The following is a 20959-nucleotide window of genomic DNA, read 5'->3' on the forward strand; positions in this document are numbered from 1 at the left end:
AGAAAACATTAAAATATAATTACATTGTCATAGTTTTATTGTCTTCATATATTTGTTATAGTGGTTTTTTTTTTTTTCGGAATGATATACTTGAAAGTAGTGTTACAGACATGGAATTTGCTTTGCATACATTCTCATGGACTAGATTCGAGATAAGAATGGGACTGCCATGGAAGTTCATGTGTTTGTAAAATATATCCTTGCATTTGTTTTAAGAGCCAGAAATTGGGCAGAGGACAGATAAGGAGATTTTCAGTTGTGTAATGCAGTCATTTTTCAGTCTCAAAAAGATGGGATAGGTAAAGGAAGAACACCTCTAGGTAGTCATAGAAGCAGTTTTGTTCCTCAGGATAACAAGCATGAATTCTCATAAAAAATATTCACAAAAAGCAGTTTGAGATAAAAAATTTAGAAGCATTATGTTGGTGACATACTCAAGTTCTGAGAGACTCGGAACAGTCAAGAAAGAGCATTGGGTTAAATTACTATAATTTGAAGACAATTATGGCTTTACTTTGTGGAGTATTCACTGTTGTGTGTGTGTATACATTTAATTTTAATTAAATTTCACAGAAAGAATGCCTAAAATATGTCTGTTAGGGCATTAAAATTATTAACAAAGAATGTCCAAGATTTGTGACATGACATGTAAAAGGTAAATAAACTGCTTTACACCTTTATTCTTCACATCAATTGAAAAAATTTAGAATGAATTTGAATGTTTTGGAACTCTGGAAGTGAATATATTATTGAGTTAACACAAAATGCTGAATTGTCAATGCCAAATTTTAGATTTTAACCAATGCCACACTTGACTTGTGATTTAAAGGGTACAGGTAAGTACCAGGCATTCTGTATTCTTTCTCTGAAGAAGTCTCAGGCTACAGACAAAGCTCCCCAGAATATCTCTTATTAGTACATTAATATGTGTTTCATATTAATGGATAGTTTTGAGCAATGTATGTAGAAATGCTCACAAAATTCATTTGAAGCACTTACTTTTTTGTTTTATTGATATAGTTGACATACAGCACTGTAAAATTTTAAGATATACAGCAAATGATTTGAGTCTACATATATTTTGAAATGATTACCATAATGAATTTAATTAAAATTGATTATCCCATATAGATATAAAATAGAAGAAAAGATATTTTTTTATTTGTAGTGAGATCTTATAGGATTAACTCTTAACGACTTTAAATATATTTCACATAGCAGCATTAACTGTAGTCATCATGCTGTACATTCCATCCCTAGTACTTATTTATCTTATAACTGGAAGTTTTTAACCTTTGACCACCTTCAAAAGCATCTGTATTTTGTTCTGTATGCCATTAATTACACAGAGGAAAGTGTTCATAGAAGTACTCCCATTCTCTAGTCTCCTGTCCCAGAAACCCATCAATTTCATGTTTATTTACAATTTCAGGGTTTCTCAAACTCTATACTGTTGCTTTTTTAGATTGGCTGATTCTTTGTTATGGGGCTGTCCTGTGCATTGTAGGATGTTTAGTAGCATCCTCTCTTCTACCCACTAGATGTCAGTGGTGTATCCTCACCCCCCCTCCCCAGGTGTGACAATCAAAAATGTTTCCAAACATTGCAGAAATTAGAGGGTATAGGGAGGGGAGCAACATCATTCTAGTTGAGAATCATTGACTAAACAAATGAGATATATCCTTCTAAAAACATTTTATAATCAGAGACACCCCCCACCCCCCACCAAGTATATTTATGCTACGGTAGTGTGGTAGAGGTCATTCATTGCTATTTTCCTTATAGAGTGGGAATGAATTTCGGGCTTCCAGTTAACACTCTCTTTCCAAGATAGCAGTTACTATATGACACTTCTTGTTAGATTTGTGAATATTGATGGACTTGTTTTATGAAAAAAATTTAAATGCACAGGTATGGGGTTGTATGTATCTGTTTGAGGAATTGTGGGGTGCATTTCCCCTTCAGGAGATTATTTTTTCCAGAGAGCCACACGAAAGGTACTTGAGGGGTATTATTTGATGGGGTTAGTTATTCTCAACCGTGGTTGCTCATTAATATCACCTGGGAATTTAAAAAAAAATTCTAATGACCAGTAATTCCTGTAATTAATTAGGTCAGACTCTGTGAGGGTGGACCAGACGTTGGTACTTTTAGAAAGCTCCTCAGATGTCCTGTGCAGCCCAAACTGAGAGAACTTCTGGGCTAGAGTACTGAGAATGAGTGGCAGGACAGGAAGAGAACCACAAGGGGGAATTTGGGGAATTTGGAGCTACAACATGGATTTGTCCCTGATTTGGGATCTTATTTAGTAGACAGCATAGCATAATTTATTTTTGAACAAGAGAGTGACACAATCAAAGTATAATTATAGGGAGCTTGATTTTGCAGGAGAAGTAGATGGCATTGGATAGAATGAACTCAGTAGGCCTCCACAGTCTAGGCAGAAAGCACCAAGGTCACCAGATGGGTGTGGTGGGGACAGAAATGGAAAAGAGGCAAGGGAAAAGAGCTAAGATGATTTTTTGGTTTTGACTCTAGAATGACCACAAAAAGAGAGTTTTAAAATTTGTTTTAAATCAGCTATATGAGGTGGAATAAAAACTAGTTTGGAGGGGCACCTGGGCGGCTCAGTGTTTGGGCGTCTGCCTTTGGCTCAGGTCATGATGCCAGGGTCCTGGGATTGAGTCCCACATTGGGCTCCCCACAGGGAACCTGCTTCTCTCTCTGCCTATGTCTCTGCTTCTATCTCTGTGTCTCTCATGAATAAATAAATGAAATCTTTAAAAAAAATCTAGTTTGGAGACAAAATGATGAGCATGGCTTCTGATGGAGCATGGTTGAGATTTGGAGGGACATGCCAGTGATCTCCAATGCAAACTTGTAATACAGGATAGAGTTCAGAAGCTGGCTTGTGGCTATAAATGAAGATGTGAAACACCCAACATATAGGAAGAGATGAAGTTAGGGAGTCAATGAGGTAATTGAGCAGGCAGTATGTAGTCCGAAGATGAAAAGGCTGTAACAAAACCTTTAGGTGCATTGTAGTTCACAGAGTAGAAGGAAGAGGAAGCATCAAATGAGACTTGATTCAATGAAACAAGTGGGTCAGATTTCTCTTCACGTACACAACAATGTAATTATAATCGATAGAATTTATTTAGCTTTTTTTCTTAGATTAACTGAAGTGCTTCTTTCTTTTCAAAAGGTGATGGCAGTTTTGGATCTGTTTATCGAGCAGCCTATGAAGGAGAAGAAGTGGCTGTGAAGATTTTCAATAAACATACATCACTTAGACTGTTAAGACAAGTAAGAAATCCAATTACATTATTACACTAAATTGTTAATCTCCTGGAACTCTGGTTTTGCATGTATTTGTGAAAATGCAAAATGATTACATTTCCCCCAAGTCTACCTGAGTCCAGTTATGAAATCCCATTTTTGTCTTTTCCTTATAGAGTAAAAAAAAAAAAAGTTTGTTTCATTTCTCCTGTTGAAAAACAAAGAAAAGACAGCATTCTGAGAATTCTTGTACAAAGCATCACAGTTAACTGCCCCAAGTACAGAATAAAAGAGGGTAGCTCTTTTGAGGTCTTGTATGTTAGAGGAACCCAAATCCTGTGCACATTTATAAATTTCTTTTGGTTTCACTTATATCACATGTTCTTTTTGCCATAAGCACTTATGTTCAGGACAATGCCATGCACTGATTGGCTTAGCCCTGCATTACTCAGTCAATCTCTATGGTAATGTAGATGGTATTACTCATAACAGTCCCACCTTTTCCTGAGGCTAGAGTTGGGCTGCTTCCCCCTAAAATTCATGGTCTGCTTGGGTGAGGGTTGGGCAACTTAGCAAAAATCAAGGTACCCTTAGAAAGAAAGAAAAGTGAGTGGATGTTAAATGCAAAGCACACAGTGATCACTCTAGTACCCTCTCTGGTTTTGAATACTGTGGGGATTTATTTTATTTTCTGAGTCTTTCCTGACAGTAAGAATGAGAGAATGAGTCAGGGTGAAAGCAAAGGTAAAATCCAATTCAAATTCTGTGATCTAAAAAAAAAAAAAAAAAAAATTCTGTGATCTTATGCCAGAACTCAACTGTATTTTTGAATCTATTCAATCTTATTAAAAAAAATTAAAAAGTAATTGGTGCCTAAATGTGAAACTAAATGACTTATGTAAACTAAAAAAAGGGGCACAGTTACAATATAATAGTTATACTGAAAAATGAAAATAATTCCATGTCTGTGTAAAATATCCTGGAGTAATTTTATTAGTAATACCAGAAGTTACACTGTGGCTCCAGAAATAAGTTAATAAACATTTTATATATAGAAACAAGTCTGTGAAGCAAATCTGGGTGCAGTCTCTTTCCATCTATAGGCAATTGGTTATATACATTGATTTTTTTCAGCCTTGGTTATCAGTCTTCAATATATGTTTCAAATTTTATGCGGTGTGCTCAGGGAAACTGTTGAAAATCAATACACTAAGAATATATATGAGACTGAGTAGTGTATAGGCAGCTCGGTGACCTAAGGAAATAATAGGAAAAATAGTTACAGTAGAGTGTGTAATGTGCTTGTTCTTAAGAAGGAGGAGGAGGAGAAGAAGAAGAAGAAAAGGAAAGGAAAGGACTTCAGTGTCGGGTGCTGCCTCTTGAGGGTCATTCTACCAGTGGTCATGAACTGGGGCTGATCTAGTGAACTGGGGCTGATCTAGTAGAGTCTCCTACTCCTTTCTCTTTGAAATCAGTGAGCACTTTTCAAGGATGGAGAATTTGGATTAAGCTTCTGGAAGAAAACAGACCTAACTTGACTGTCTCATCAGTTTTAACCAACTGAGCTGATCAGACAGGGGAAGAAACGATTCTTACCACTAAGGAAATATGATTTCAGTCCAGAGCTTTTGTTCTTGGAAAATCCCCACTCAGGGCATTCAGCCTTTCTTCTTCAGCTTGCAGAATTCTCCACACTCCCATTTCCTGACAAAGGCGGTTGGCATCGATACTCCACACCTTTGAAGCTGGCTGTTAAGAAGCAGAGCTTCTGCAGAAATCACAGCTTAAAACATGCCTCAATTTAATACCACATGTACTTTAAATTTCAACTAAATTAGAGTTTTGGCGTAAAGTGAAATATACAGAAGAAAGTGTGTATGGAATTCACAAACCACAGTATTATAAAGGAGACTGTAAAGTCTCACAGGATGTGGTCTAGGAAGAGGATCACATCAGAATGGAGACGTCTCTGTTCAAGCTGAAGTAGTATCTCTGGCTCCTTGGAGAGAGATTGTTGCCACCAGGGATTCCTTTAGTGAGAGTGGTTCAAGGCAGGTCTCTCTGAGAGAGTAAGAGTATTTGAGCTAAGATCTGAATGATGAGAAGCCTTTGGCCATGTGAAGGGTAAAGGGGTTTAGAGCAGAGGGATCCAGCATGGGCAGTGGGCCTGTGGCTGGAATGAAGGAGCTGGGCATGTGCAGAGAATTGAGTGGACATCAGTGTGGCAGAAGAATGCTGCATGAAGCATAGGAGACAGGAAGAGAAGGGTTTGAGAGATGGGCTGGGGCTAGATCAGATCAGGCCACGAAGGCTGCGTAAGTTCATGGGGTTTTAACCCAAAAGTCACAGGTAGTTGTTAGAGAGTTTTCAGGAGGAGTGATACCATATATCCCTGTGAGCTTAAACACTCTCAGTAAACTTTTCTAGGCATTAAACCATAAATGATAGGCAGGTTGTACCTCACACACCAGTTGCAGTTGATTAGCAGTGGCTGCTCAAAATTCTGGGCTAAGTAGGACTCTGCTAGGATTCATTAGATAAGACTGATGTGACCTGTTAGTGTGACCATAGGGTGTGTACTGTCCCTGCATTAAATCTGAAAAACATAGACCAAAGGAAAGCTAGAACTTAAAATTTTCATTCAAAATGTATTTTTATTATTTATTTTTAAAAAAATATTTTATTTATTTATTCATGATAGACACACAGAGAGAGGCAGAGACACAGGCAGAGGCAGAGAAGCAGGCTCCATGCAGGGAGCCCAATGTGGGACTCGATTCCAGGTCTCCAGGATCAGGTCCTGGGCTGAAGGCAGCGCTAAACCACTGAGGCACCCGGGCTGCCCCAAAATGTATTTTTAAAAGGCTTTTCATTCCTGAAAATGTGAAAAATATAAAAAAAAAAAGATCAAAGAGGAAATGGAACCTTTGCTCTAATCCAGTTTCCCAGAGAAGCATTAATACACTTACGGAAGAATAATGGGACCGTAGTGCTCATGAATGTTTTTTGCTTTTGTAGGAGCTGGTGGTCCTTTGCCACCTCCACCACCCCAGCTTAATATCTTTGCTGGCAGCTGGGATTCGTCCTCGCATGTTGGTGATGGAGTTGGCCTCCAAGGGTTCGCTGGACCGCTTGCTTCAGCAGGACAAAGCCAGTCTCACCAGAACTCTGCAGCACAGAATTGCACTACATGTGGCTGATGGCTTGAGGTAATGAGTTAGGTCATACGGTTTTCTACTCAGTGTGTGTGACAAGAGTGAGCCTTAACTTACTCTCAGGCTTGGGGATCTGCACTTTCCAGTAACATGTCCCCATAACATTTCACAAATAGCTTGGGGGAAAAAACTACCATTTCCCTGACCAGATTTTGTAATTTCATAAAATAAGAGTAGGAAGACCATGCAAAACCTCATAGACAGCGGAAGGAGCATTTGGATCCAGGAACTCTGTTCTAGAGCTCATCATGATCTTAACCCTGTCTTGACCTCCTTCCCCTAAAAAAATATAGGTTAGGTTTTCAAGTGTCAAGGAAAGTGTTAGTTCTCATGCATAATTCTAATAAGGAAAGTGGGAGAATGCCTGGGTGGCTCAGTGGCTGAGCATCTGCCTTGAGCTCAGAGTGTAATCCCCGGGTCCTGGGATCCAGTCCCACATCAGGCTCCCTGCATGGAGCCTGCTTCTCCCTCTGCCAGTGTCTCTGCTTCTCTATCTGTGTCTCTCATAAATAAGTAAAATCTTTGAAGAAAAATAAGGAAAGATTAGTCTGTATTTCTGAAGGGGATTGGAGTGATTTGATTGTGTCAGAGGCACACCCGACCTTGCAGCCAGCCGGTACCAGGAGGCAGAGCAAGAGAGTGGAAAGGCCAATGGTCTTTGGAGACAAAGAGACTGGGAGAAATCACTGCTTTACACACTTAGTAACTGTGATTTTACACTTCCGAAACTTTTTTTTGTTAACGTCTGTAAACTGTGACTAATACTTAATATGTAATGTTTCAAGGACTTTTGTGGTAATTGAAGACATCTCAGATTAAAGTCTGGATTTCCTCCTCCTCCACTGCCCCCATCTCCAGTCATGCATTCATTTTACCTTGGAGTCATCTTCCATTCCTTCCTTTCTCCCACATCCCATACCTAATCCTTCAGCAAATATTTTCAGCTCTGCCATCAAAATAAATCTTAATACAGCTACATCTCATAGTCTCTCCCTACTGGAAGCATCTGAGCCACTGTTATGGCTCCTTGCCTAATCTTCCCACTCGCTTTCACCTTTTCCCCATATGCCTGCTACTTCACATGGCGGTCATGGTGGTTTTTCTCCATGGAAGTTGGATCAAATACTTTATCCCGTTATCAACCCTCTCCCATCTCACTCTGTGCTCAGCCACTTGCTTCTCTGAGATTTCTCAAATATACCCGGGGCTTTATACCAGCTCTTCTCTTGACCAGGAGTGCCTGATGTGCAGATACCCTCTTGGCTCACTTCTCATTTCTTCCAGGTCTCCTCTCAGGGAGGTTGTCCCTGCCTACCTTACGTCTCTCTGGCACCTATAGCACTTATCACTACCTGGTATGCTTTGTGTCTTCATTTAAAAAGTTTGTTTGTTGTTTGTCTTTGCCACTAGAATCTAAGGGCCATGATAGTGGGGACTTGCCATCTTATTCACCTTCATGTCCCTAGCACTTAGAACAGTGGGCCCTCAATAAATATGTGTTGGCAGTAGGGAGAGAAAAAAGGAAGTAGGGAGGGTGGAAAACAGTACCTGACTCATATAGTCACACAGTGGATGCAAATTTCTTTTTCTTCCTTCCCTTCTTAAATACTGTGTCTATTCCTCTCAGACAGTATCCAGAAATGTAAATGGAATGGGTCATAGGAAAACAAATGAACACTGCTCATAAAAAAATAAAACCAAACCAGGAAGATATAGCTCAATAGTACATAGAGAATATAACAAGAACATAAAATAAGTAGATTTTCCTTTTCTGAAAGAGTCCAGAAACTACTGAAAAACATAGATTATTATTGAGACAGTACTGTGGAGGTTTGTATTTGGGTGGGTATATCTGCTTTGGACACCAGGGGGAACCGTGTATTAAATGAATCTAGACAGTGTGCAGCAACGCCTCATGGATTTCAGAGCTGGATCAGTTGCTTTCCTTAATTTAACTACGTCCAGATCCTAATTTCCCCCTAATTCTTCCATGTAATTCCTAAAAAAGTTTATTTAGAGAATGAAGAATTACTATTTTTCATTCATGACTGTTTGAAAGACCTCATCTCTAAAATAACTTACTCTAGTTCTCTGCAGCCTTTAAATAACAAAATCCAGCAGTTTCTGATGAAGTAAATTAAAGCTCAGCATATTTTCCTTTAATTTGGCTGATTTCTTCTCAGCATGATGCTAGGACAGCTTTCTGGATCTTGTGCCACCAGAGACTAGTGGATTTCAGTAGCTTTTAATCTTCTACCAGCACTAAGTATATTGTTAAAAACTCAGCATTAAGGATTGTCTCCTCAAATGTATTTCAGCCTGAAACTATAACTACAGAAACAATACAATCACACTCCTCCGGAGTCCCTTAAACGATGGAGCTGTTTAGAGGGATATACAAGAACTTTTTTCACATTACGTATTCTTCTACTGTATTGCCTACAACGGTTAGCTTTCATTTCTAATTCAGACCTCTCCCGTGAGTTCTTAATCATAATTCTCAATTACCTATGAAGATACGGTCATCTGTAGTTCCCATAAGTTTCTGTGTTTCATTATTTACAAAATTGAGTTTCCTTTCTCTGCTCCTTCCTCCTACCCTGAATATCTTCTTTCTCTTGTATTTCTCACTTATGGACAAAGATACTTGTAATCACATCTAAACTATTCCTCTCCTCAGAGGAGCCTCAGTGTCCATCAAAAGGTGAATAGATAAAGAAGATGTGGTATATGTATACAATGGAATATTACTCAGCCATTAAAAACGACAAATACCCACCATTTGCTTCGACATGGATGGAACTGGAGGGTATTATGCTGAGTGAAATAAGTCAATCGGAAAAGGACAAGCATTATTCATTGTTTATTCATCAAACATTCAACATGAATGTCTCATTCATTTGGGGAATATAAAAATTAGTGAAAGGGAATAAAGGAAAAGGAGAGAAAATGAATGAAAACATCAGTGAGGGTGACAAAACATGAGAGACACCTAACTCTGGGAAAGGGAGGTGGGCGGGGGGTTGGGGTGACTGGGTGATGGGCACTGAGGGGGCCCCTTAGCAGGATGAGCACTGGGTGTTATGCTAAATGTTGGCAAATTGAACTCCAATAAAAAAAATAAAAAATAAAATAAACTATTCCTCTCCTCCCCAAAATGAGTATCAATTTGGTCACCAGGTCTTTGACTATTTCACATTATCTTTTTCATCCATTCATTTATTTTTATGCCACTATTGCTGCCTTGCTCCAGTCCCTCTAGGGAATTATCAAAATATTTCTCCAAAAATAAAAATCTAATTATGCTTGAAATTCCCTGGTAGTTCTAAGTTATCTGTGAAGTACATCCAAACTCCTTGGTGTGGCATTGAAACTGTTTGTACCTCTTGCCTTTCTCTCCATCCTCCTGCATTTCCACTGCCCTCAGTCTCTATTCTAATCATGCTGAAGGTCTTGACTCTTCATTGACATCCATGTTTGTCTTGACACTTGTCATTCGTCTCTTTCCACAAATTTGCCTGCCTAGAGAATACATTTTTCTGTAGAATTTGCTCACATACCATCTTCACACTGAAACTCGACTGCACCATAATAAATGGCCTCTCTAGCACATGTTTTGTGAGTTGGCTCTATGCAAGACTCTGTGCTAGGTGCTGAAGAGGGAAAGGCAGAGATTATACATATTATCTTATCAAGGCTGAAAACTTATAGTCTCCTGGCAGAGTCTGCTTTGCTATCTTTATGTCTGTTTTTCTACCTCTGGCTTTCCTAGCATTTGGTACTCACCACAGTTATGCAACCTTGTTCGAGGACCTGTCTCTCCTCTAGAATGAGACTCCTCAAGAGCAAAGATATAAGGATGGCTTTGTATCCCCTAGTTACTGGCCCTCTTAGATGCCCAATACATATTTGTTAAAAGAGTGAATAAATGCATTTCATTTTTAGAATAGTTCTACTTAAGATGAGATAAACTTTAAATTATAAAAAAAGGGTTTCCTAGCAACACTGATAATCACAATTAAAGAATGACTAACAGAGTTTAGACCAGTTTAGTTTAATAAAATATTTGACAATACTCATTGTCACATAATGCATAAATTATGGCTGAATTATTTTCATAAGGCAAGATCCACACTTGTTAATATATCCAAAGCTATTTTGCTAGTCTATTAGAAGCTATTAAAACTGTACTTTTTAAGATTAAATTCTATAATTGAACATTTTAACTAACCCAGTTAATCTTTCCCTCCCACTGACATGATTTCAAATTAAGTTTAACTATTTTTTTAACCTTTGAGAAGTATTGTGAAAGAGTCTACATTCTATAAATATTCTAAAAGAGGCATGCATTAGGAAGGATTTGGATGCTATTCAATTATTCATGACTTCGCTTTAACTTTTTTCTTCTTAATCTCCCAGCTTTTCTCTTCAGCAGGGCAAGGGTAGCTAATGGCCTTTCAGTAAGCCCTTAGTAAATTTTTCTTTCTAGTCCATTACTTATTGTTAAGGTCAACTTCATTAGTACATTTATCTTATTTTCCAGCCAAAAATATGTAGAGCAGAATGAGTAGGCCTAACATCATATGTCCTGACTACATCCTGGAAGAGAAAGAAAGTTCTGCTTCAGCTGATGCAATTAAATGATACATACACTGTAGGCCCTCATGCAATGGAAAGTTCAGAGTATTGCCGCCACTCGGCTCGTAATCCCTCTAGCAATGATGAGTATTAGGTAATGGAGTAAATATTTATGGATACAATGTGAACCCAAACCAAAAGCCACAAACAAACAAAGGATTTGAATTTACCTCTGTTAAGTTCTGTAAAAAAATTGTCCTTTCAAGGCAGGTCATAATTTACTTGTGAGATTATGTAGAGAATTATAGCAAATTTAACATCATGGAGCCAGGAAAACAGAATTGGAGTGGAGGGGAAATCTGAATTTTGTGAATATGTAAGGAAAGGTGGTAATGGAATTACTTTAGTAGTTGGAGCACAGTGGTAGGCTCTCTGGCTGAGTTCCTAGAATGGACAAGACCTGGTTAAGATGGAAACTTTATTTTGTTTTTAAATCTTTACCTGCAGTGTCCAACTCTATTGCTTATGTTTGATTGGATCAGTCTCTAACGGGAGTGACTTTAACATCATCCAAGATCACCTTTCCCAAGACACTGTTTTACTCATTCCAATTCTCAGTCCAAAATGTTTTTTGTTAACTTTAATTCATAATAGAATTAAGTTTAAGGTAAATTACATCTTTGAGCAGAGTATAGTATTGATAGCTAGATATATTTTTTATGTTGATTTTTTTTATTACTGAAAAAGATAAAAATATTTTCCCACAATTTAGGAAACATTTTAATAAGAGAAAAATAAATATCAAAAAAGAAATGGAATAGAGAGAATTTTAGGAGCTAAGATAAAGTCCTATATGATTTTAAGGGAATAAAAACTATTAATTGGAATTATAACAAAATACTACCAACTCTTATTTAACATATTTACATTTTAGACTAATTATAAAATAATCTTATGATCTTTGAGGGAATTCAGAATTCCTTTTATGTGATTATTAGGTATTTAAGAGAAAGGTTACCAAAAACTAGTACTTTGCTTGAACGGGTTGTGCTGTAAAGTTTAAATCACTCACTTATGAAGATTGACCTGTTTCTTATTGGGTGGTGGTAGGGGAGGAGGGCGGGGGGTGGGGGTGACTGGGTGGCGGGCACTGAGGGGGGCACTTGACGGTATGAGCACTGGGTATTATTATGTATGTTGGCAAATTGAACACTAATAAAAATAAATTTATTATTAAAAAATAAAAAATAAAAAAGCGCAGCTGGTTTTGTAATATTTGGCTCATGTTTTCATTTCCTTCTATGATATCTCTTTGCCTCTTTTTTTTAAAAAAAGATTTTATTTATTTATTTATGATATACAGAGAGAGAGAGCGAGAGGCAGAGACACAGGCAGAGGTGGGACTTGATCCCGGGTCTCCAGGATCACGCCCTGGACTGAAGGCAGCACTAAACCACTGAGCCACCCGGGCTGCCCTCTCTGCCTCTTTTGAGGGGATCAAACTTAGCACAGAAGTTTTGATGCTTTGCAAAATGGACATATATTTTTAAGGAAATCATGACAAAAGTTATAATAATATAATCACATTTTAATGACACTGCCTGTATGTTTTCTGACAGATACCTCCACTCAGCCATGATTATATACCGTGACTTGAAGCCCCACAATGTGTTGCTCTTCACCCTGTACCCCAATGCTGCCATCATCGCAAAGATTGCTGACTATGGGATTGCTCAGTATTGCTGTAGAATGGGGATAAAGACGTCAGAGGGCACACCAGGTAGGTGAGAAGGTTTGCATGGTGATTCTTTGGGATGGATAACCAGTGACTTCAGTTGTAAATTTAGGAGAATCAAGAGAACACTGTGTCCTATCATGTTGTGAGCAGATATATCTTGTGTGAATAATTGTGACCACTATATTATGATTTTAATAACTGTATTCTGTAGAGGAAAAAAATCTACTGATGTAATTTTCTAGGGGAAAAAAAACAGAAAATAGAGGATGTTTGATGTAAAATTATATATTTAAAAGTTGGATCTTTAAAAAATTTAGATACTCCAGAGGTGTAAAAAAACAAACAAAAAAAAGCAAAAGTTTTAAAGTAGGTATTGTTCACACTTACTGCAAAATGAGGCAGGCCAAATACAGGTTCACAAGCCCCTTTTCATAACTCTGAAATCCAAAGAACTTTGAAAACCCAAAGATTTTTTTTTTCTTGTAACTGATTGACAGCAAAATCTGACCTGAACTAACTTGATGTTTATTATGATCTTTGTTTCTCAAACTCTGAATATGTGTATGTTTCATGGCAGAAATATAGCACATTTGAGTACAGGGTGCTGGCCCTGACCCTACTGAAAGTTTCTGTAATTATGTTATATACATCATTTTTAACTCTCTTAAATATGAAAAAAGTATAAATTCCTAAATACTTCTTGTCCCAAGAGTTTCAGATAGGGACTTGGGGCCAGAGTTTTCAGTTGTACTGTTCTTGATACAGGCATACTTTCTTCTAATAGATTGCTTATAGGAATTTAAACCTTTAAACACAGCATTTTGGTTTTCTTTCTTCAAAATTTATGTCATTGATACTTAAAAAATTTTTTTAAAGATTTTATTTATTTATTCATGAGAGTCACGTAGAGAGAGAAAGAGAGGCAGAGACACAGGCAGAGGGAGAAGCAGGCTCCATGCAGGGAGCCTGATGTAGGAATCAATCCCAGGACTCCAGGATCACGCCCTGGGCCAAAGGGAGGCACTAAACTGCTGAGCCACTCAGGGATCCCCTGTCATTCATACTTTAATACTTAAAAATAATGTGGCTTCTCTCTTTGGCCCTATATAGCATGAAGAGTCATGGTTGCTGTGTAAAGTGAAACACCGATTCTGGATATCATTATGTCTATGGTCTCCAGAAATCACAGACATCATTTTCTTGCTTTAAAGTTTAATGTTGCAAAAAAAAAAAAAAAAGTTTAATGTTGCTTTTTATGGTCATCCTCAACCCCTACTTGTCGTGCCTGTTCTAGTAATCCTATCACATCTACTGTTAATTGACTCTCTACCAGTGAAAATCCACTTCCTGTACTCTTGTGTGTTTAGATATGTTCTTTCAGATTACTGTCTACTCCGTGCGATCCTTCCTTTCTTTCTCAACTCCCATTCTCCTTTTAGTCTCAGGTTCATCAGAACCTCAGGTTCTGATTAATAAGAAACATTCATAAGCAAGTGCTCTGTACAGACATCTTGTCTTTTGGTCTTCAGTTTGAACAGAAATAGAAAATTGAGGGGTTGATTTATGTTTGGAGCAATAACTCCAACTTTAGAAAAATCTTGTATAGTTTGTTACTTGTAAATAAAATTACACCATCTTGATGATTGGCACTCAATTAAAACACATGCCTCAGACAGAAGACAATGGGGGGTATCTAAGAAAGCAAAAGATCCTAGTTTGTTCTCTAACCATCCCCCTCACCCTCCCACCCTACTTATGTACTTGGATAGGCAGATGGCCCCAGCTTGCAATGTGTGGTTTTATTTTTGCTCCAAATATGTATCCTCTTTTTTGTTTTTCATAGCTATGTGTTGGAAGTAGAGTGTACGCTCTCATAAACTTTTCAAAGTACATATTATGGCTGCAAGTGTCTCTGGGTTGTTTAATAATAAAGTGATTATCTCTTGAGCACCAGCTGTGTATCAGGCTCAGTGCCAGATACATCAGACACATGGTATCTTATCCTCATGTCAAGGCTGGAAGTTAGCTTTTACTTTCTCATCTGTAAAGTGAGGAAGCTGAGGCTCAGCAAGATTCTGTACTTGTAGGAAGTCATGCAGTAAGTGGTCAAGATAACAACTCAATCTAAATGAAAAATGAATCCAGAGCTATTTGGCTTTAAATCCCAAATCTCTTTCCTAGATTACATGCAGCTCTAACTTGTACTTAAAGAGGCTTAAATATCCAATCTTCGTTATAAAAAATAAAAATAAAGCAAAATGGGGACACCTGGGTGGCTCAGTGGTTGAGCATCTGCATTCGGCTCAGAGTGTGATCCCTGAGTTCCAGGATCGAGTCCCACATCGGGCTCTCTGCATGGAGCCTGCTTCTCCCTCTGCCTGTTTCTCTGCCTCTCTCTGTATTTCTCATGAATAAATAAATAAAATCTTAAAAAAAAATAAAGCAAAATGATGGGACCATAAACAACAAAGATTACCAACTACAGGTTTGGAAGAAGAATCTTAGAGGATGGAATTCGATAGGCTTCATACACTCCCACCTAGAAAATGTAGGCCCAGGATAGGGGTCTTCTTTTGGGAGATGTGCTGATGATTCTCGTGTGATATGAAAGTGGGCCACACCACTCAACTGAGGCCTGCAACTTGTTCCCCCTCCAAACTGCAATCCAGTAACAGTGTTCATGGAGTAGAAATCCTCTTGACGAGGCCTTGTCCACCTAGTTGGACAGAGGATCTGTCTGGTCCCTGTTGACTGTGTTCTGAGGTTCAAACCTGCCACTTCCCTCAGTGGGCTGGACCAGCTAGCAGCCCACTCAGTTCATCTCTGTTCAGACTCATTGCCCTTCGTTTTAAGTATCTGACTTCCTGGTTGGGTCTGAACCTGCCTAGAGTTCAATATCCAATTGATTCTTCATGCCAAGCCAGATACTTGTTACTGATCCTTTTAACCTGCTGCTATATCAATGTAGGATAATATACATATTGAAGAAAGATCATGACAGAAAAACCCAAAGCCTGATCCTTTCTGTTCTGTCCCCTATTCCTCCAGGCTGCTTAATACATTGTAAGCATTTTTTCTCATATATCCCAGACCTTCTTTTTATCATTATTCTATTCATTATTGTTAGAGCACTTCCATTTATCTGAGCCCTAAACTCAGCCTCAAATTTTAAGTAACTGTTACCACTGCTAACCACCATCACCAACTCTTCCTTCTCCAAAACAATTATGTTTGAGAAGAAAATCATCTCCTTTCATATGATTTTAGTTATCTCCTGTCTTTTTCTTTTAAATGAATCTTCTTCTTAATATTAATTACCTTTAACTTGGAGACTTTTAGAGAAACAAAAGACTGTGTTTGTTAAACTTTTGTGTGTGTATCAGTAGATGGGCATGTTTTATAGTAACCCTTACTGTGGTGCATTCACTCTGTTGTGTGCATGTGAGAGTGGGTTCATTACTATTTTCTGAGAGGAGATGTGAATGGGAGCAAACTGTGGCATGTACAGTGTGGTGCCTTGTGCTTAGACTTTTGTGTGGGTTGATTATCTCATTTAATCCTTATGACTGTCTGGCACAGTTCTTACTAGTATTCCCGATTTGCAGATTAGGAAACCAAAATTTAGAGCTCATTAGAAGTGTCCATAGTCATACAAGATGCAAATCCAACCTACCAGGGAGCAGAGCCCCTGCCAGGTAGCATCAAAGGTAGAATGCAAGTTAGAAACAATTCAGTTATTGGCAAGGACTGATGCAATGTCTGTTTACATTTCGAAAGGTTAATATGGGATGGATTCTTTCAACTGTAAATAACTTGTAGAGCTTCAACTTTAACTCAGTTAAATGGATATATTTATATCATATCCTGTTGAGAATGACAGTCATTTCTGGGTCCCATCATAGTTGCGCTGTTGACTTGAGGTGAATGCTGAATGATGGCTTCAACCCTGCCAACATCCATAGAAATACAGTCATCTTTGTGTAACTAAAATTATTCTCTGGTTATACACTATTATCTGATAGAGATTATAAAACATGCTCTACTGATATTCCTCTAAAAGTAAAAAAAGGAAAGAAAATATGTTTCTGTGTACTGTGTGAAGTATAGTCAGACCTCACATAAATTTCTCATACTTTAAAAGATTTTATTTACTTATTTGAGACAGAGAACGTAAGTTGGGGGGGAGGGGCAGACGGAGAGGGACAAGTAGACTCCCTGCTGAGCAGAGAGGCCCTGAGGTGGGGCACCATCCCAGGACTCTGAGATCATGATCTGAGCTAAAGTCAGATGTTTAACTGCCTAAGCCACCCAGGCGCCCCTAAATTTCTCATATTTTTGACCTATGGATCTTTTCCTTATTTACTCATTGCACTTGTTAAAATGCAGGCTCATCTGAAAAATTGTTAAAAATAGTTTTTAGACAATGAATCGTATTTTCCCAATTATTTTGATGTTATAATTGTCATGATAATTCTCCAAGGGGAAATTATCTTTATTCACTTATTCATGCATTTGGCAATAATTTATTGCATGTTTGCCAAGTACCAAACTGGTGGTACTACTTACTAGCTGTGTGATGTTCATCAAGATTTACTGTCTGGGGGGATCCCTGGGTGGCGCAGCGGTTTGGCACCTGCCTTTGGCCCAGGGCACGATCCTGGAGACCCGGGATCGAATCCCATGTCGGGCTCCCGGTGCATGGAGCCTGCTTCTCCCTCTGCCTGTGTCTCTGGTCCTCTCTCTCTCTGTGTGACTAACATAAATACAAATAAAAATTAAAAAAAAATTTACTGTCTGGGGCTCAGTTTTTACTTGTGTAAATTGAGAAAAAATAATGTCTACCTCATAGGGCTGTTTTAAGGGTGAAATGAATAATCCACATAAATAGCATAGAACAGGTCTCGGCATATTGCACTTGCTCCAACTGTCAGCAATATCTCTAGTGGTGAATTTGGGGAATGTGCATGAATAAATGTATATTTTACCCTCCAAAAAGCACATATTCTGCCAAGAGAAATAAGGCTATAAAGAAATAATCATAAAGCATTTTGTTAGTTTCAGTAGGTTATCTAGTTCAAGATAAAGTGATAAGAGCACAAAGGAGCAAGTAATTAACTGAGTTGTAAGTTTTCAGGACTTCCTTCATATAGGAGATGATTCTGGAATTATATCTTAAAGGATAAGCTGGAAGTTTGAGAAAACAAACAAACAAACAAAAAAATAAAAGATCCGGAGTAGATATTCCAGGCAAAGGGTACTAAGGTATATGACTGGTCTTATTCAGATAACTGCAAATTCTTATGGTCTAAGTGATAGATGGAGGAGGGAGGGTTATTTAGCCAAGTATCTTTCAATTCTAGCTGTGTATTATTAGATAACAGCACATAGAGCTTTAAAAATATATCTAGTGGGGCTATATCATTTATAATTCTATTTTAGAAGGTGTGGAGTGGAACTCTCAATCTGTCCACAGGTTAGAAGCTCCTACAGTACTTTTAAATATATAAATATGGGGACCTCATCCCCAAAGATTCTGATTTAAGTTCTAGCTAAGCTACGATGGAGCCCAGATATGGATGTTATTTAAGTATATCCAGGTAATTCCAGGGTGCATTCAAGACCTAGAGTCCCTGGTCTAGAATGAGAGTCAAGAACATCTTTAGTCTTTTGTTTCACACAAATATTCCTGATACATAGCCCAGAATAACACTTTTCTATCTCATGAAGGGCTTTTTAGATCATTCCAAATAATATAATCTTTCAGTTATGGGGAGTCACTGGAAAATATTCTTGTTTGTTAGCAAAAGTTTCCCGTCTCTGCATCGTATAACTAGTGTCATTGCCTGATGAGTCAGTGATAAGATGGGCAGCTCAGATTTTGGTACTGTCTCACAATGGGGGGAAATGTTATTTATAGAAAAACCTTTAAGAAGCTAAGTATTTACTCAAGATTTTAAAACTATTAGTCTGTGATAGAATCAAAAAGTTAAGAGAGTGAGTAAATATGAGTAGAGTTTGGACTTCCATCCAAATTGAAAAGAACAAAACAATGTCAGTTACTTTAGTTAATCTGTCTCAGTGGTGCACATTCTAGGCACCACAGTGGAGTCTGGAGATACAAAGATAGATACAACTTAGTGAACCATTTGTCTGTCTGGAATCTGTTAAACATAGGCCGTGAAGTCAGACTGTCTGGTTTTGAATTCTTGATCTACCACTTACTAGCTGAGGCTTGGAAATTACCTAACTTCTTTTCTTGGTTCAACAATAGTACCTAATAACAGTATCTGTTTTCGTGGATTGTTGTGAAAATTAAATGAGAGATTCATATAAAGTGTTGAGCACAATGCCTGGCACATTCTAGCTGCTTTGCCTTCCTGAACTTTTTGCTCTTTCTTGTCAACTTTGAGGGTGCTAGGCTCTGTTTTTGTTTCCCTTCCCTGTGCTTTGGGCTGGAAACTCTGTGGGGTTGTCAGAGGACTCACTTTGTTTGCTTTCTCTCAGGGATTACTGTCCTGTGCCTAGTGTCCAGTGGTTCATATATTTTGCCTGGTATTTCACTGGTTTATGCAGGATGGTAAGTCTAGTCCCGGTTATTCTGTCTTAGTGAGGGGTAGAAATGACACATGTTAAAAGATTTATTTGAACAGCCTAATATAACAAATATACATTTAGGATTTCAGTTAGTGTTTGACCTTTCTAGTCTTTGAGAGCCATTGATGCTAAACAGGGTATCCCTGCAGTGTGGTGAGATGGTCTGTGAGCACCGTAGGTCATTCCTAATCCTAGATCATCGCTCCTATGGCAATACTGCCCTTTTGTAGAGATACAAGAGACGTTCCTATTTCTAACCTTTCCCAATGGTAGGTAACGTTACAGTTGTTCATTTCCATCGCAAATTAAATTCAGTGGTGAATACACTGAATAACTTGAAAGGTTATTCTTCCTGTTACTACTCTGGTGACAAGTATAGTTAAAAATAAGGTGAAAATTTTGGAAGAACTTGCATTTGCGGTATCAGGAAAGTCCTCAGTGATAAAGTACATGTAGAAGAGTTTTGAGGATCTTCTCATGGTTTAGGTTGACAATCAAACATCATGTTGGCAGCTTAGGTCTTAACACCCTGAGACCCCTGTCCCCCAATCATTTTGGTTTTTGATGAGGCGGCTCAGACCAAATCACTTTAGAATAAGATTTGATTTGTAAAACCTAAGGACATGAGTTAAAAGCAGGAAATCCTATTATGCAGGTCAAAATATGTGTTTCTAATAAATTAGCAGCAATAATTCTTAACACTCTGGTAACAAATATATCAATATCTAGATTTGTATGTGCTTAAGTTTTTTATAGATGTGTTATCTAAATTCTGCTTCACTTTTCTTTCTCTAATTAATATTTCATGAACATCTTTTTACGTCAAACATCAATTTAGCAGTTACATAGTATTTCTTTGCTTATATGTACTGTAATTTACTTAACCACATCTTGATATATATTTAAATTTTTTCTGACTTTTTGATATATCGACAGTGCTTTAATTAACATAATTGTAAATTAAAATTGTCCATTTATGAAACTGATGTTTTTTTTTTTTTTGAAACTGATGTTTTAAACATTAAATTACTAGGCATGGTATTGCTGGGAGTGCATATGTTGAATTTTGAAACACTAATTGCCTCTTAGGAAGGTTTGTCAATTAAAATTTCCTCCATATTCAAATTAGAGCACCCATCTCCTATTCTGGGCTTGTTATTCTTTTTAATCTTCACAAAATCAATAGTTGAAAAGTGAGAACTTAATGTTCTTATTTTCCAAGTGTTTGTTTATTTGCTTATTTTTTATTTGAGGCTAAGCAATCTTTAATACATAGGACATATTTTTCCTTTCATGTTCTATTTGTTTTTGTGTCTTTATTCATTTGTCCATTCTTCTTACTCATTTGTAAAGCTTATTTTAGTTAACGTTGACTCTTTGCCTCTCATATATTCAAATATTTTTCAGTGTAGGTTTTGTCCTTAAACCTTGTTTATGGCATTTTGCTGTTGTAGAGCTTAAATTTTTTAGGTAAAAAACTTTTGTTTCTTTTACCTTTTGGGGTCTGATTTTCCTGACATGTTTCACCAGTGCTACACTGAGGACAGGGATGATG

General features: G+C 37.7%; 1 protein-coding gene across 1 annotated transcript in view; it reads left to right on the top strand.

Annotated features, from left to right (window-relative positions):
* The window catches only part of LRRK2 (leucine rich repeat kinase 2), a 139801-nt gene that overhangs the window by 95111 nt on the left and 23731 nt on the right, over positions 1-20959 (top strand). The window contains exons 39-41 of the mRNA XM_038577307.1: positions 3206-3306; positions 6298-6488; positions 12692-12852. Of these exons, the coding sequence (XP_038433235.1) occupies positions 3206-3306; positions 6298-6488; positions 12692-12852 (453 nt within the window). The remainder of the gene's footprint in view (positions 1-3205; positions 3307-6297; positions 6489-12691; positions 12853-20959) is intronic.

Source organism: Canis lupus, chromosome 27, assembly GCF_011100685.1.
Source record: "Canis lupus familiaris isolate Mischka breed German Shepherd chromosome 27, alternate assembly UU_Cfam_GSD_1.0, whole genome shotgun sequence".
In the NCBI taxonomy this organism is placed as follows: Eukaryota; Metazoa; Chordata; class Mammalia; order Carnivora; family Canidae; genus Canis; species Canis lupus.